The 12321-nt window shown below is 43.6% G+C and overlaps 2 protein-coding genes across 2 annotated transcripts; one reads left to right on the top strand and one right to left on the bottom strand.

Moving 5' to 3' along the window:
• The first annotated feature begins 554 nt into the window (after window positions 1-554).
• Window positions 555-2778, top strand: LOC123092703 (ubiquitin). The gene is made up of 4 exons (XM_044514524.1): window positions 555-797; window positions 920-1115; window positions 1946-2012; window positions 2514-2778. The coding sequence occupies exons 1-4, from the start codon at window positions 695-697 to the stop codon at window positions 2544-2546; spliced, it is 399 nt and encodes a 132-aa protein (XP_044370459.1). The 5' UTR covers window positions 555-694; the 3' UTR covers window positions 2547-2778.
• A 2151-nt stretch (window positions 2779-4929) lies between these two features.
• LOC123092702 (protein DENND6B) lies at window positions 4930-9342 on the bottom strand. The gene is made up of 3 exons (XM_044514523.1): window positions 7602-9342; window positions 7288-7480; window positions 4930-5237 (listed from the first exon to the last, which is right to left on the bottom strand). Exons 1-3 carry the CDS (start codon window positions 9110-9112, stop codon window positions 5043-5045), a joined length of 1899 nt encoding a protein of 632 aa, XP_044370458.1. The 5' UTR covers window positions 9113-9342; the 3' UTR covers window positions 4930-5042.
• Window positions 9343-12321: the final 2979 nt, after the last annotated feature.

Here is a 12321-nt window from a genome sequence, read left to right as displayed (position 1 = left end):
TAAATTGTTAGGGAAAATACGATCTAGAGGGTCTGCTAGAAGAAGCCTAATCCCTCAAAATGAAATTTCGCCTTCAAATTGGGATGTGCTACAAATGCCCTGAAAACCATAGAAAAGCGACATTTGATTTGATTAAGCTCTAGAACACGCTAGAGGCTTCTTTTTTTTTTTACTTTCCACGCATCAAGCACCGTTGATCTACCAGCAGCTCCACCCTACCCATTCGATTGGTTTGTCTCTAGAAGCCTCCCCGCTCCTCCTCAACCTTGGTCAAAGAGACGAAACGTGACGTACTGCCAGTTGGCCGCAGCACAGCTGTATGGGCTGGGCCATCGATATGGGCCGAGGCAGACGTCGCCGTCTAGTGAGTAGTGACGGCAAGCGATTACCGTCTCGGTAAACGGAGCAATTAGCACTAGTAAAGGTCTCACACGCAGTACGAAATTTGCGATTGGCGCGCCACCATTAGAGCGCCGGACTGCAACTCCGGCAGGTAGGGTTTCGCTAGCTAACGCAGCGGGTGGGCGTGGCCGCCGGCTATATAAGGACGACCCCACCCTCCCCTCCCCACCGCCGCCTCCAGAGTTCAGAGTGCAGACCACCCACCACTGTCTCCCTCCCCCCTTCAGTTCCGTAGAGCTCGCGAAGGAGGAAGCAGGAACAGGCGAAGCGGCGGGAGAGGAGGACCGACGAGATGCAGATCTTCGTGAAGACGCTGACGGGGAAGACCATCACCCTCGAGGTCGAGAGCAGCGACACCATCGACGCCGTCAAGGCCAAGATCCAGGACAAGGAAGGTACGGGCCGTTCTTCCCGCCCCGTCGCCCTCCCTTTCCTCCAGCATCGAGGCTGAATCCAACGTTTTTTGGATTTTGGCTTTGGTTGATCCGCTCTGTGGCGTGTTTTGGATCGATCGCAGGCATCCCTCCGGACCAGCAGCGCCTCATCTTCGCGGGGAAGCAGCTGGACGACGGCCGCACCCTGGCCGACTACAACATTCAGAAGGAGTCCACGATCCACCTCGTGCTTCGCCTCCGCGGGGGCGGCTGCATGATCGAGCCCAACCTCAAGGCCCTCGCTCAGAAGTACAACCAGGGCAAGCTCATCTGCCGCAAGTAATGCATAAACCCCTGCACCTGTTTCTCAAACAAATTACCTAGCTTTTGTTGGTATATACACCTGCATGTGCGACAGTCTCTTGTCCGATAAATATTGCTGCTTTGTGTGTTTAGTAATGGAACAAGGTTATGATTTGCATGCATGCTGGATGTGCGGCAGTCTCCCGTTTGATAAAAATTGCTGCTTTGCTGGTGTAGCCACTAGTCATAGAAGGGCATGGTTTGCATGTCTGTAATGCAGTATATCTGAATTATTTACAGTATAGTCAGTAGCCAAGGAATGTTATTGATAGAACCAGTGGGATGCAATACTTATTTATGTGATGACTACTATGATGTGTCATTTTGTTCAGTCCCTTCAATCCAGATGCTGAAATGTGATAGTTGATACAAAAAAGAAGCATCTTTAGTGTCATCTGCCATGTTTCTTGGTTCATCAGTTCCCACTGGTGGCACATGATTTCTGCACTGTTAATTGTCCATGTACTTGTGTTCCATTTGCTTGTTGTCTCTTCATCTTCTCAAGCTGGTTCAGTGGTTTGATGGTTGATTGCCTTGCGCTTGCAGGAATGACAGTTAATTAGGCCAGTCACAATACATGAAAAACCTCACAGTTAAAAGTATAAACTGCTGATTTGGATAACTGTTTCCTGCAATAAGTGTGCTGATTCTTTGTGGACGATGTGTCATGTAGTAACTGTTTACTATTACTGCTATCTGGTACCTGAAGTGCTTAGTTGATCATGCATGTTCTGTCTCATACCTTCGCTTAGAAGATATATTGTGCTTGTGATGTAGGTAACCTTTTTCACCATTTTGTGTTGCAGGTGCTATTCACGCCTGCCTCCCAAGGCCAAGAGTTGCCGCAAGAAGAAGTGTGGCCACAGCAACCAGGTGTGACTTTCTCTTATGATCGAATAATCAAACTTACTCCATATCTAGGGTAGCATCATTCATGTGTTCTCCTTAGTGATGATAACCCAACATGATTATGTTCTCGAAGAAAGATGGCCAAATGTGACCATGATGAGCTAGCATTAGATCTTAATTGGTTTCTCAAATCTACTACTCCCTCCGTTCGGAATTACTTGTCTCGAAAATGGATGTATCTAAAACTAAAATATAGTTTTAGATACATCCATTTTCGAGACAAGTAATTCCGAACGGAGGGAGTATATATGGTTTTATGTTATCCCTGATTTAGTTTGTTGTGTGTGTCGTACTGCTGTGTGCTATACATCTTCTCATGTTCACTTGGGAGATATTACTAGTACTACTGATAGAAATAGGTTAAGCTTTGTTCCTACATTGTTCTTATTCCATGCCACCTTTTTTTAGCTGTTTTCCATACCACCTTTGATCTAATGTGTTGCTTCTCCAACCAATTCTTTTCAGCTGCGGTCAAAGAAGAAGTGTAGGTACTGCTGAAGTGCCATGAATCGGCTGACTGCTTGTTTAAGCTTGCCAGAACTGTCAGAGTTTTAAGTATCTTGATGTAATGTTCCTGCTGGATGTTGAGCGCTGTCTCTTTTGAAAACTTGGTCTAGGGTTCCGGTGCATGCTCAAGATATGATTGTAGTATGACAGCTTAGCGCTTTTGGTTGGAGGGAGCATTTATCTAATTTATCTATGTGCTGTTCTTGTTGTTTTCGATCTTGAATCAACTGCTGGTCTTGTCGTTCGTGCCCTTTGTGCTGCTTGCTATGTCAGTCATTGATCGGGTAATGATATACTTCCTCCGTCCGGAAATACTTGTCATCAAAATGGATGAAAAGAGATGTATTTAAAATTAAAATACGTCTAGATACATCCCCGTTTATCCATTTTGATGACAAGTATTTCCGGACAGAGGGAGTATTTTTTACGAAGTAGGAATGTTGGATGTATACACTTCTAGCCTGGTTAGTTATTCATTGGCTATTTTTTTTCTCTGCTTGTTCCAAATGAATTTCTGCAGCATAGATAAAGCGTTGATTGATTTGTGTCTGCGTGCAACGTTTGGTTTGTACTTCCTTCGTTCCTAAATATTTGTCTTTTTAGTGGTTTCAAATGGTCTACCACATACGGATGTATGTAGACATATTTTAGAGTATAGATTCACTCATTTTGCTCCGTATGTAGTCACTTGTTCAAATCTCTAGAAAGACAAATATTTAGGAACGGAGGGAGTAGTGGTTAGCGCTAGCTTAAAAACGGTGTGGTTGTGCATCTTTGAGCCATATAAGAATGCAAACTACTCCCTCTGTTTCAAAATATTTGTCATAGTTTTAGTTCAAATTTGAAATACAACAAGACAATTTTGGAACGGAGGGAGTAATATGGTAGGTTTACTGAACTAATCGAGGGGCCTTTGATGTATGTTGAGGATTTATAGCATCATCCATGTATGGCAGCTGGAGACTGCTGGACTGTTCTGGCTGGAATGAACAACACTATGTGCTTCGTTATATTCCTTCCGTTTTAAAATAGACGACTCAACTTTGTACTAATTTTCTTTGTTGTGATTTGTTTGGTGTATGGCTTGGGCTGCATGGATGTGCCATACCTTAAATCAAATCACAATGTTTCTTTAGGAAGTACTCCCTCCGTCCCTAAATATTTGTCTTTCTAGACGTTTCAAATGGACTACAATATATGGAGGTACGTAGACATATTTTAGAGTGTAGATTCACCCATTTTGTTTTGTATATAGTCACTTGTTAAAAGCTCTAGAAAGACAAATATTTCAGAACGGAGGGAGTAATATTGATTTAGTTGTGATTCTTTGATCTATAAATTTAACGCATAAACCATGTTAGATTCTGGGCTCTGCATCTCCAACCCTACAAGAGTCTCGCTGTTGCATGTGAAAACATCACTCCTGAGTTTCTTTTTACTTCTCATGTGTCACGAGTCTTCTGAAAAGACTTGTTGGGCGAATGTAGAAACAGGCGCAAATACACCAGGCCATAAAAGGGTCGGAGAAACTAACCGTCCAAACTGACAGTTCACCACTTACAGTAAAACACTAATGCACACAACTGTAACATAAGTAGCATCGTCAACAACGAATAGAAGGTAAACCTACATTCAGATACAGGCTTCGTAGAAAATCTTCATCAGTCTTTTTTAGTTGGTTCTGAACTTCTAATGCTCCAACAAACTTGTACAATATGCAACAAAAATAGGATCGGTAACACCAGCTCTCAAAATTTATCCATTTCCATTGAAGAAAGCATGCTGCCAATAAGGTCTGGCATTGGCAACGTGTGGTCTGCGAATAAACATGCCCTTAATCCTGATGGACCTGCAGCTTAGCATCATTGCTTTCTAGCTGAGAATACCATGTCAGCATTCATACATCAACATGAATGAGCCAGAAAAAAAGTTCGCTAAAGGATGAAAGGGAAATCTTTTTTGCCACTCAGCAATTGATCCCACAGCTGAGGATGTATGGGTTCATCACTATATTGGAAGGGCAAAATAGCAAGTTACCAATAATTTGATGGGCATCCAGCTATAAGACCAACCATTAACATCTCTCCTTAAGATCCTCAATCTGAAATTCTGAATAACCATGCCTGTTTATTTTTAATGGAGGATGCTGAGGGCAGTTACGAAATGTAAAATATGATTTCTTAAGCTGTATAGTTTCCGCAGATGAAAAAGGAACCAAGACAATAAATCATTTAGTTATGTTACTATTTCTTCAATGAAACCTTTTTTAGTGAAATCATACAAAGTGAGACACAAAGGTAAATATGAACATTTTGAGTCAAATCCGGCAACCATGTATATATGAAAAAGACGTGTAAATTTTAGACTTTGTGGATAAAAGTGAGTCAAACCCAGCAGGCCAGCACCCATGTATAAAAAATCGTGTGAATTTTTTACTCTGTGGATAAAAGAATTGTAATATTAATATTACACAGAAAAAGAGAACTGCTACAAACTTGTCTGGGAGACAACGTCCCCAAGTCCTGAGACCTTTTCTTGGCTGGCTTGAAGAAGCACGGCTCGTTTAGGGTTGGAAAGCAGCAGCTGCTGCATGTCCTTTGGGAGGACACTGAATGCTGCTTGAAGGTCTGCCTTCAGTTTCTGGCATGCTGCCAATGATTCAGCAGTACCTGTCCGAGAATTCTGACAGCAGAAATTGGAAAATAAACATCAGGATGTTTTCAACAAAACATTGAGGGCAGAATAGGTATGTTGAACAAGCTACTGTCCAAGATATTCCTATGGATCCCTATATGATGAAACATTTTAACATGCAACTTTTAAATATATATCACTAAACAATGACAAGGCCCCTCTTGTTGTAATGAACTATATCATGGGGGCTGTTACAGTAAATCAAAATTCTTGAGGTTAGGCTGTCAAAACTAATAATATAAGGTGTAAATCTTCAACCGTTCACGCGCATGCATCCCTCCAGTCTATCATATACAGGAGAGAGAATGGTAGACTGGAATCAAACAGCCCTAATTACCGAAGGATATTATTAGTGTCACGCCACTATTCAGCAAAAAAGTTATACACTTGTAATGCTTTATTGTTTATCACATCAAAATCCAATGCCGTCACTACCGACTACCGAAGGCGGTTATTCGCAGGAAAAGACAGAACAAAATCCCAGTGCAGTCATGTTACGCTAAACCTCATGACTTTAACATTTAACTCTATTCCATCGCCAGTCGGTTTGATTTCTTGCAAGAAAACATCAAGAAAACCAGTCACACAAAACATGTGGTTGGTTCAACTAAACCCGAATTCATATGCCAGAATAGTTCATACTCAAAATGATCAAATCCTAGTTAATCTGTAGTTCACCATAGACTGATTAATGTTTTCTGGTGCAGCATTCCTGTAAGCTAATTAAATGGCAAACTCATAATAGAGTACATATTGGTGTGCACTACAAAGTAGGAGCCTCATTGGATTTTATTACAGGAAATTGCATGTATTGCATGAAGTATTAAGGTGCATCTGATTAAATGCAAGAAAACCAGTCGTGTTCCTTTTAGTATATGTGGCAAGTCTCAGTGATCTGAATCATTTTTTTAGGAGAGCTGCTGAGTATTACGGCATTTAGCCCTATGCTATAGAAAAGTAAACTATGGAATCACTCAAATAATCATTATAAACATATCATTACCGAACTTACAAAGTTTAGTTCCTAAAGTTCAATGTGTCATAAGAGGAAAGGATAATTCAGTCAAACCAAGGAAGTAGACATAAGCACAAGGCATAACAGATATGTTAGGTTCATACATGTTAGGTTGCATCCTATCTCACCAATAGGACCTCAAGCGTAATTCTAATTTTGATATGGATTTTGGTAGGACAAGGGTCCGAAGGACAAAGATCGAGGCAAGGTTTTTCGAGTCGATGAGTCGTTCTGGGGTAGTGACTCGTGACTAGCCGAGGGTTTGAGTCAACCCTGGCAGACTAGTCGCGACTAATCGCGCGACTAAAAAACAGTGGGCACTCACCCTAATTTAATCACCGCAGGGCCTAATCCCTACCGTGGCAGTGAGGCTCTGAGGCTATTTAGACTTACACTATTGATTCTTTGTTTTGATCGATCAAAAGATACATCAGCTTGCTTGTATAGCACAGCCTTGACCAGTACTAGACTCCATGACTAAACCAACTGGAATTAGCTTAATTGGAGACCCATGCATTGATAACCAACTCAAAATCTTCCTCAACTAAACAAACTCCAACTCTCTTTTCGATCTCCATCGTGGTGACCTGGCAGGCTGCTAGTGTCCTACACGGATAGAAGTCTTCTTGCAACTTAGAAGTACTTTAAAGATCTTATCATAACTTCCTAAAGTGTCATCTCCAAAATGGCTATCCTATTTCCCTTAACTTCCTTTATGTGCCCGTCGAACTGAGGCATTCATCCTGCTTGGTTCGTGCTGGCCTAAAGCCTATAGCAGGTGTAGGCAGTCCTTGTCAAAAGAAAAAGCTTATGATTCAGATCGATCTGTCTTAGTTATGCACATAGCCACATATACTGAATTATCAATAATAATGTGAGTTGTTCGTGAGCTTATCTTTGTAGTTTGTCCTAACAGAAAACGACTACTATTAAGGATTTCTTACTTAAATCTCCATAACTATTAGGATTTATTTGTTTTTGCAAGTGACAGTTAACTTAAGAAAGCATCAGAACAAATATTACCTCCATCTCTTTGAGAAGATACCGTTCAATAACATTAAAAGAATCAATCCTCTCCAACTCAGACATCTTTGACATTAACTTCTCGATATCAACATTCATGCGAGCTTGTCTCCATAACCTTAGCTGATCTTGCTCTGCAGCAGAACGTCTTTGTCGGAACCAACGCATGAAGTTCGGACCTTCCAAGAATTTTCTGATAAAGATCAGTGGTGAAACAAAAATGAAAAAGTTAGCTTGTGAATCCCTGTTTTGCGAAGTAATTCAAACTAAAAATTCATAAAATGTTTTGCCAAACAAATATGGTTCTGGCTTACCTATATAAATCCAACCAATTGGACTTCATCCTTTTCGACAAAAATTTCCCTGGACCTCTAGAAGCCAAACCATTGACAAACTCATCTGCGTGAAATGGTGGAAGTAATGGTGGATCAACGAATGGAGAACTCCCTTCCAGTGGTGTCGTAGTTCTCAGATATGGCCCAAAAGGCGAAAGGAAGTTGGTCGTTAGCTCCAAGAAATGCCGCCTCAATATCTCATTGTTGACGACTGACATGGACTCCTCAATTCTCGGTGACACACCGGCATCAATGAGTCTATTTAGAACAGAGGTGTCAGGCTTTGTAGTTGGCACATATGTGCTCCATAGCGCCTCTTTATGCTCTGTCATGAGGGAAAGAGGGCCTTCTCTTCTCAACTTGATTGAATTCAATAGACTAGTGGGCGAAAACTTATTGATTGCAAGTTTGTCGAGTTTGAGCCTCACAGGTGTCCCATTGGATCCATTTGGTGATGCTGGTGATTGCCCACCTGCTGGGAGCACCCTAGTAGAATTTGGATTCGGGCTTCCCACGGACACCACATTTGGAACACTCTTAAGACTCCTCAGGAAAAACAAGTTCGTCACCCCGAGCACCATCGGTGGGAACACCTCACCTTCTGCAAGTGCATTAAGGCGAGCGAAGTCCGGATCATGAATAGTAAAGTACGGCCTGAAGTCCACACTATACAAGATTGGAGCAACAAGGCTAACAAGCCCAGCCACAGCCTCGGAGCACTGAGGTGGTGATGGCGCCACAACCAGTATGGGTTCTCCAACAACCATGAGTTCCCAAAGAGTCCACAGGTGCAGGAGCAAGCCACGAAACGAAGCAAACAGGTCAGCATCGTGGAAGAGCCCGTACGGCACCGAGGGGTTCGCCGGCAACAGCGCAGGCGGCGGCCCAGGGTCGTCGGCCACGGGCGGAAGGTGCACCCGCAGCGCTGCGCTGCCAATGGGGAGCTCCATGGGGCACCCTGGCGATGGCGCCGGCCAGGCAGCAACGTGCGACGCCACCATTGTCAGCGCAGTGTGGCCTATGTCGAAGCAGAGGGGGCCAAGGATCTGCAGCAGCAGGCGGAAGAGGGAAGAGTAGGGCGCGTGTGAAAGTATGACAACGGACTTCTGCTCGCCGCCGCGGGGGAGGCGCTCGTCCTGGCGCTGGCGGTTGAAGACGAAGCCGTAGAGGAAGCCGCGGCGGGAGCCCGCCGCGGGCGGGGAGGGGTCCGGGAGACGGAAGGAGAAGAGCGAGTCGTGGACGGAGGAGCGGTGGCGCGGGAGGTGGTGGGACATGGAGTCCGGGAAGGAGGAGAAGGCGACGAGGCGGTCGAGGCCGCCGTGGGCGAGCGCGTCCGGCGGGAAGCAGGCCTCGACCAGCTGCCCGCGCTCCAGGTCGAAGCGGATGATGCAGAAGGCCCGCGCCCACCGCGCCAGCGCCGCGGGGTCGGGCGCCGCCGCGCCCGCCTCGGCCGGGTCGCCCCGCAGCGAGACGGACGGGATCCGGTTCATCCCCGCGCCTGTCGGGGGCGCGATGATTTGGGCGTCAGTGGGGAATTGGAGACGCGCGGCCAGTTGGGGGGTTGTTGGACTCGGGAAGCGACGCCGCCGGCGGACGGCGGCGCAGACAGCCGCCGACGGGCGGGGCGGGGTGGGGGGGAAAGGTCGCGGGCGGATCGGACGGGGCGTGATCTCCGTCTGGGATCTGCCTGGCGGGGCGGGCTGTGGGTGAGTTCGGATTGGCGTTCCTTTGCGGCGCAGACGTGCACTTCTGTTTTGTGTTTGCTGCTTGCCAGTTTGCCGTTTACGGGTAGTAACCGGTTACACGGTTCCACTCGGTTCTTTTCCTTTGGTACCTTGCCGGACTCGATTTAGTTTTCCTTTGGTTTTCCTTGCAGTCCGTTTTTTTTTCCTTTGACATGGACTCCAATGCAGTTCATCAAAGGAACGACATCAAATGTTTACGGGATACATTCGCGCGTGTTTCAGGACAGTGGTACTCCCTTCGTCCAGAAATACTTGTCATCAATGTATCTAGATGTATTTTAGTTTTAGATACACCCTTTTTTTTTCATTTTGATGACAAGTTTTTTCGAACGGAGGGAGTAGAAGACGGCCACGAAACCTAATACATCAATGACGCTGATAGAGATTGTCTTCTGCTGGCTCAACAGATGGGACACCATAAAATTGTATTTACAATCTGACCATATTCAAGTTACTGAAGCTCTATGAACACCCTAGCTTTTCTTTGTCCTTCTTGTTGAAAGATGTATCTGTTTTTACCATAAATAAAGCTAGCCGGATGGCTTTCGCTCAGAAAAAAAGACGATTGAACGGGAGGTCGTTGTTGGCGGGAGGACAAGCATGCGGGCCAAGCATTTGCGTTGCGCAAATGAGGCATGATTACCACAAAGTCATGTCATCTAGGCAAAGCTTCTCCATGCAGATCCCCAGTTGACGACATCGTTCATAGATTTCTAAGGGCGGCAACATCATGGACATGAACCGACGATGACATAATGAAAAGCATGGATGTCCCTAACCATTGCAGCAAGGTCCCCACCCCCCTCCCCCCTCAAACGGGCGACAGAGTACCCAAAGACGAGATGATCTGTCGTCTCAAGATGGCGTCGACAACCACATTCAACACCGGTGGCGAGCTTCTTCTGGCGGAACATGTCACAGGTGTGGATATATACGAGAGGCTAGAGGAATAACCACATGCATGAACGCCCAAAGCAAATAAGTGAAAGAGTAAGTTCGTACACACCAATGTGCCTTCTTAAATTGACTAGCAAAGTGCCCTTGGGTTGCAACGCATCCAAAATAAACTAATGCATGTGTCGCGAACTTGAAAGAAAATCACTCTATTTTTTGGTATATATATATCACTAAAAGCATGTTAGATTTCGCCCAAAATTTATTCCTCATATATGTTTGAATGAGGTGGGGGGGGGGGGACGGGGATGTGTGGAGAGACTAAGGGTTTTTCTGCAAATGTAGAGCAGAGTGGCAGGGGTCATTTCACAAAAAATATGACAGCTTGCGTCACATGCGCTAGATGCAGACAAGATGGTTAGAAATGACGGATGGCAGACACACCATCATCATCAACTGGGTCTTTCATAGGAGTAGAGAATTTTTTTATGACTAATAGATACCCCACGTGTTGCTGCGGAAATTTCTAGTCTTTTGTTGAGAATCTCTTTAGAGCATAACATAATTCATACACCGGCTACTATACACCGGCTTGAAAGATCACATCAAGCAGTTTTAACATAATTTCTTTTAATAGAGCAAGGTATAGTGGGTACTCCGGGATCACCAAGTTTCTTAGGTATTCCACCCTTGAAGGTATAGTTGGCAAGCATGGTGGAAATCTCAGTTTTAGGTATTTTCCTCTTATTAGTGATGATATCTTTCATATATTTAGCATAAGGGTTTGTTTTAAGCATATCAGTTAAGCGCATACATAAGAAAATAGGTCTAATCATTTCAGCAAAGTGCTCAAAATCCTAATCATCCTTTGACTTGGATGGTTTAGGAGGAAAGGGCATGGATTTCTGAACCCATGGTTCTCTTTCTTTACCATGCTTCCTAGCAACAAAATCTCTCTTATCATAACGTTGGTTTCTTGATTGTGGGTTATCAAGATCAACAGCAGGTTCAATTTCTATATCATTGTTATTACTAGGTTGAGCATCTATATGAACATCATTATTAGCATTATCATCAGGTTCATGTTCATCTCCGGATTGTGTTTCAGCATCAGAGATAGAAGTATTATTAGGATTCTCAGGTGTTTCTACATTAGGTTCACTAGAAGTTTGCAAAGTCCTATCATTCTTCTTTTTCTTCTTCTTAGAAGAACTAGGAACATCTAGATTATTATTCTGAGAATCTTGTTCAATTCTTTTAGGGTGGCCTTTAGGATACAAAGATTCCTGAGTCATTCTACTAGTTCTAGTAGCCACTATAACAGCAAAGTCATTTTTATTATTTAATTCAGCAAGCAATTCATTCTGAGCCTTAAGTACTTGTTCAGCCTGAGTAGCAATCATGGAAGCATGTTTACTAGTGAGTTTAAGTTCACTTTTAACTCTAGCTACATAATCATTCAAGCCTACTATCGTATAAGCATTATTCTTCAATTGTCTACCAACATAATCATTGAAATTTGCTTGTCTATTCAGGAAATCATCAAATTCATCTAAGCAAGGGCTATGAAATTTAGTAGATGGGATTTCATCTTTATCATATCTATAGAGAGAATTTACCTTTACTACCTGTGTTGGGTTATCAAGACAATGGGTTCTTCAACAGGCGGTATATTAAGACCATGTATTTCTTCGATAGGAGGTAAATTCTTAACATCTTCAGCTTTAATACCTTTTTCTTTCACTGATTTCTTTGCCTCTTGCATATCTTCAGGACTGAGAAATAAAACACCTCTCTTCTTCGGAGTGAGATTAGGAATAGGCTCAGGAGTTGGCTCAATTGGTTCAGGAATTGCCTCAGGAACTGGCTCAGGAAAAGTCCAAATATTTTCATTAGTTAACATATTATTCAATAGTAATTCAGCTTCGTCGACTGTTCTTTCCCTGAAAACACAACCAACACAACTAACCAAGTAGTCCTTGGAAGCATCAGTTAGTCCATTATAAAAGATATCAAGTATTTCATTTTTCTTAAGTGGATGATCAGGCAAAGCATTAAGT

The sequence above is a fragment of the Triticum aestivum genome, chromosome 4B (assembly GCF_018294505.1).
Source record: "Triticum aestivum cultivar Chinese Spring chromosome 4B, IWGSC CS RefSeq v2.1, whole genome shotgun sequence".
Taxonomy (NCBI): domain Eukaryota; kingdom Viridiplantae; phylum Streptophyta; class Magnoliopsida; order Poales; family Poaceae; genus Triticum; species Triticum aestivum.
This window is presented reverse-complemented; position numbering and strand designations above follow the sequence as displayed.

Bases quoted from the DNA above. Each gene is read 5' to 3' on its own strand.
- LOC123092703 (XM_044514524.1), top strand. From the start codon at position 695: ATGCAGATCTTCGTGAAGACGCTGACGGGGAAGACCATCACCCTCGAG. The intron at 798-919 runs GTACGGGCCGTT...GATCGATCGCAG, and splicing joins CAAGATCCAGGACAAGGAAG to GCATCCCTCCGGACCAGCAG. The intron at 1,116-1,945 runs GTAATGCATAAA...TTTGTGTTGCAG, and splicing joins GGCAAGCTCATCTGCCGCAA to GTGCTATTCACGCCTGCCTC.
- LOC123092702 (XM_044514523.1), bottom strand. From the start codon at position 9,112: ATGAACCGGATCCCGTCCGTCTCGCTGCGGGGCGACCCGGCCGAGGCG. The intron at 7,481-7,601 runs GTAAGCCAGAAC...GATCTTTATCAG, and splicing joins AATTGGTTGGATTTATATAG to AAAATTCTTGGAAGGTCCGA. The intron at 5,238-7,287 runs GTAATATTTGTT...TTCTGCTGTCAG, and splicing joins ATCTTCTCAAAGAGATGGAG to AATTCTCGGACAGGTACTGC.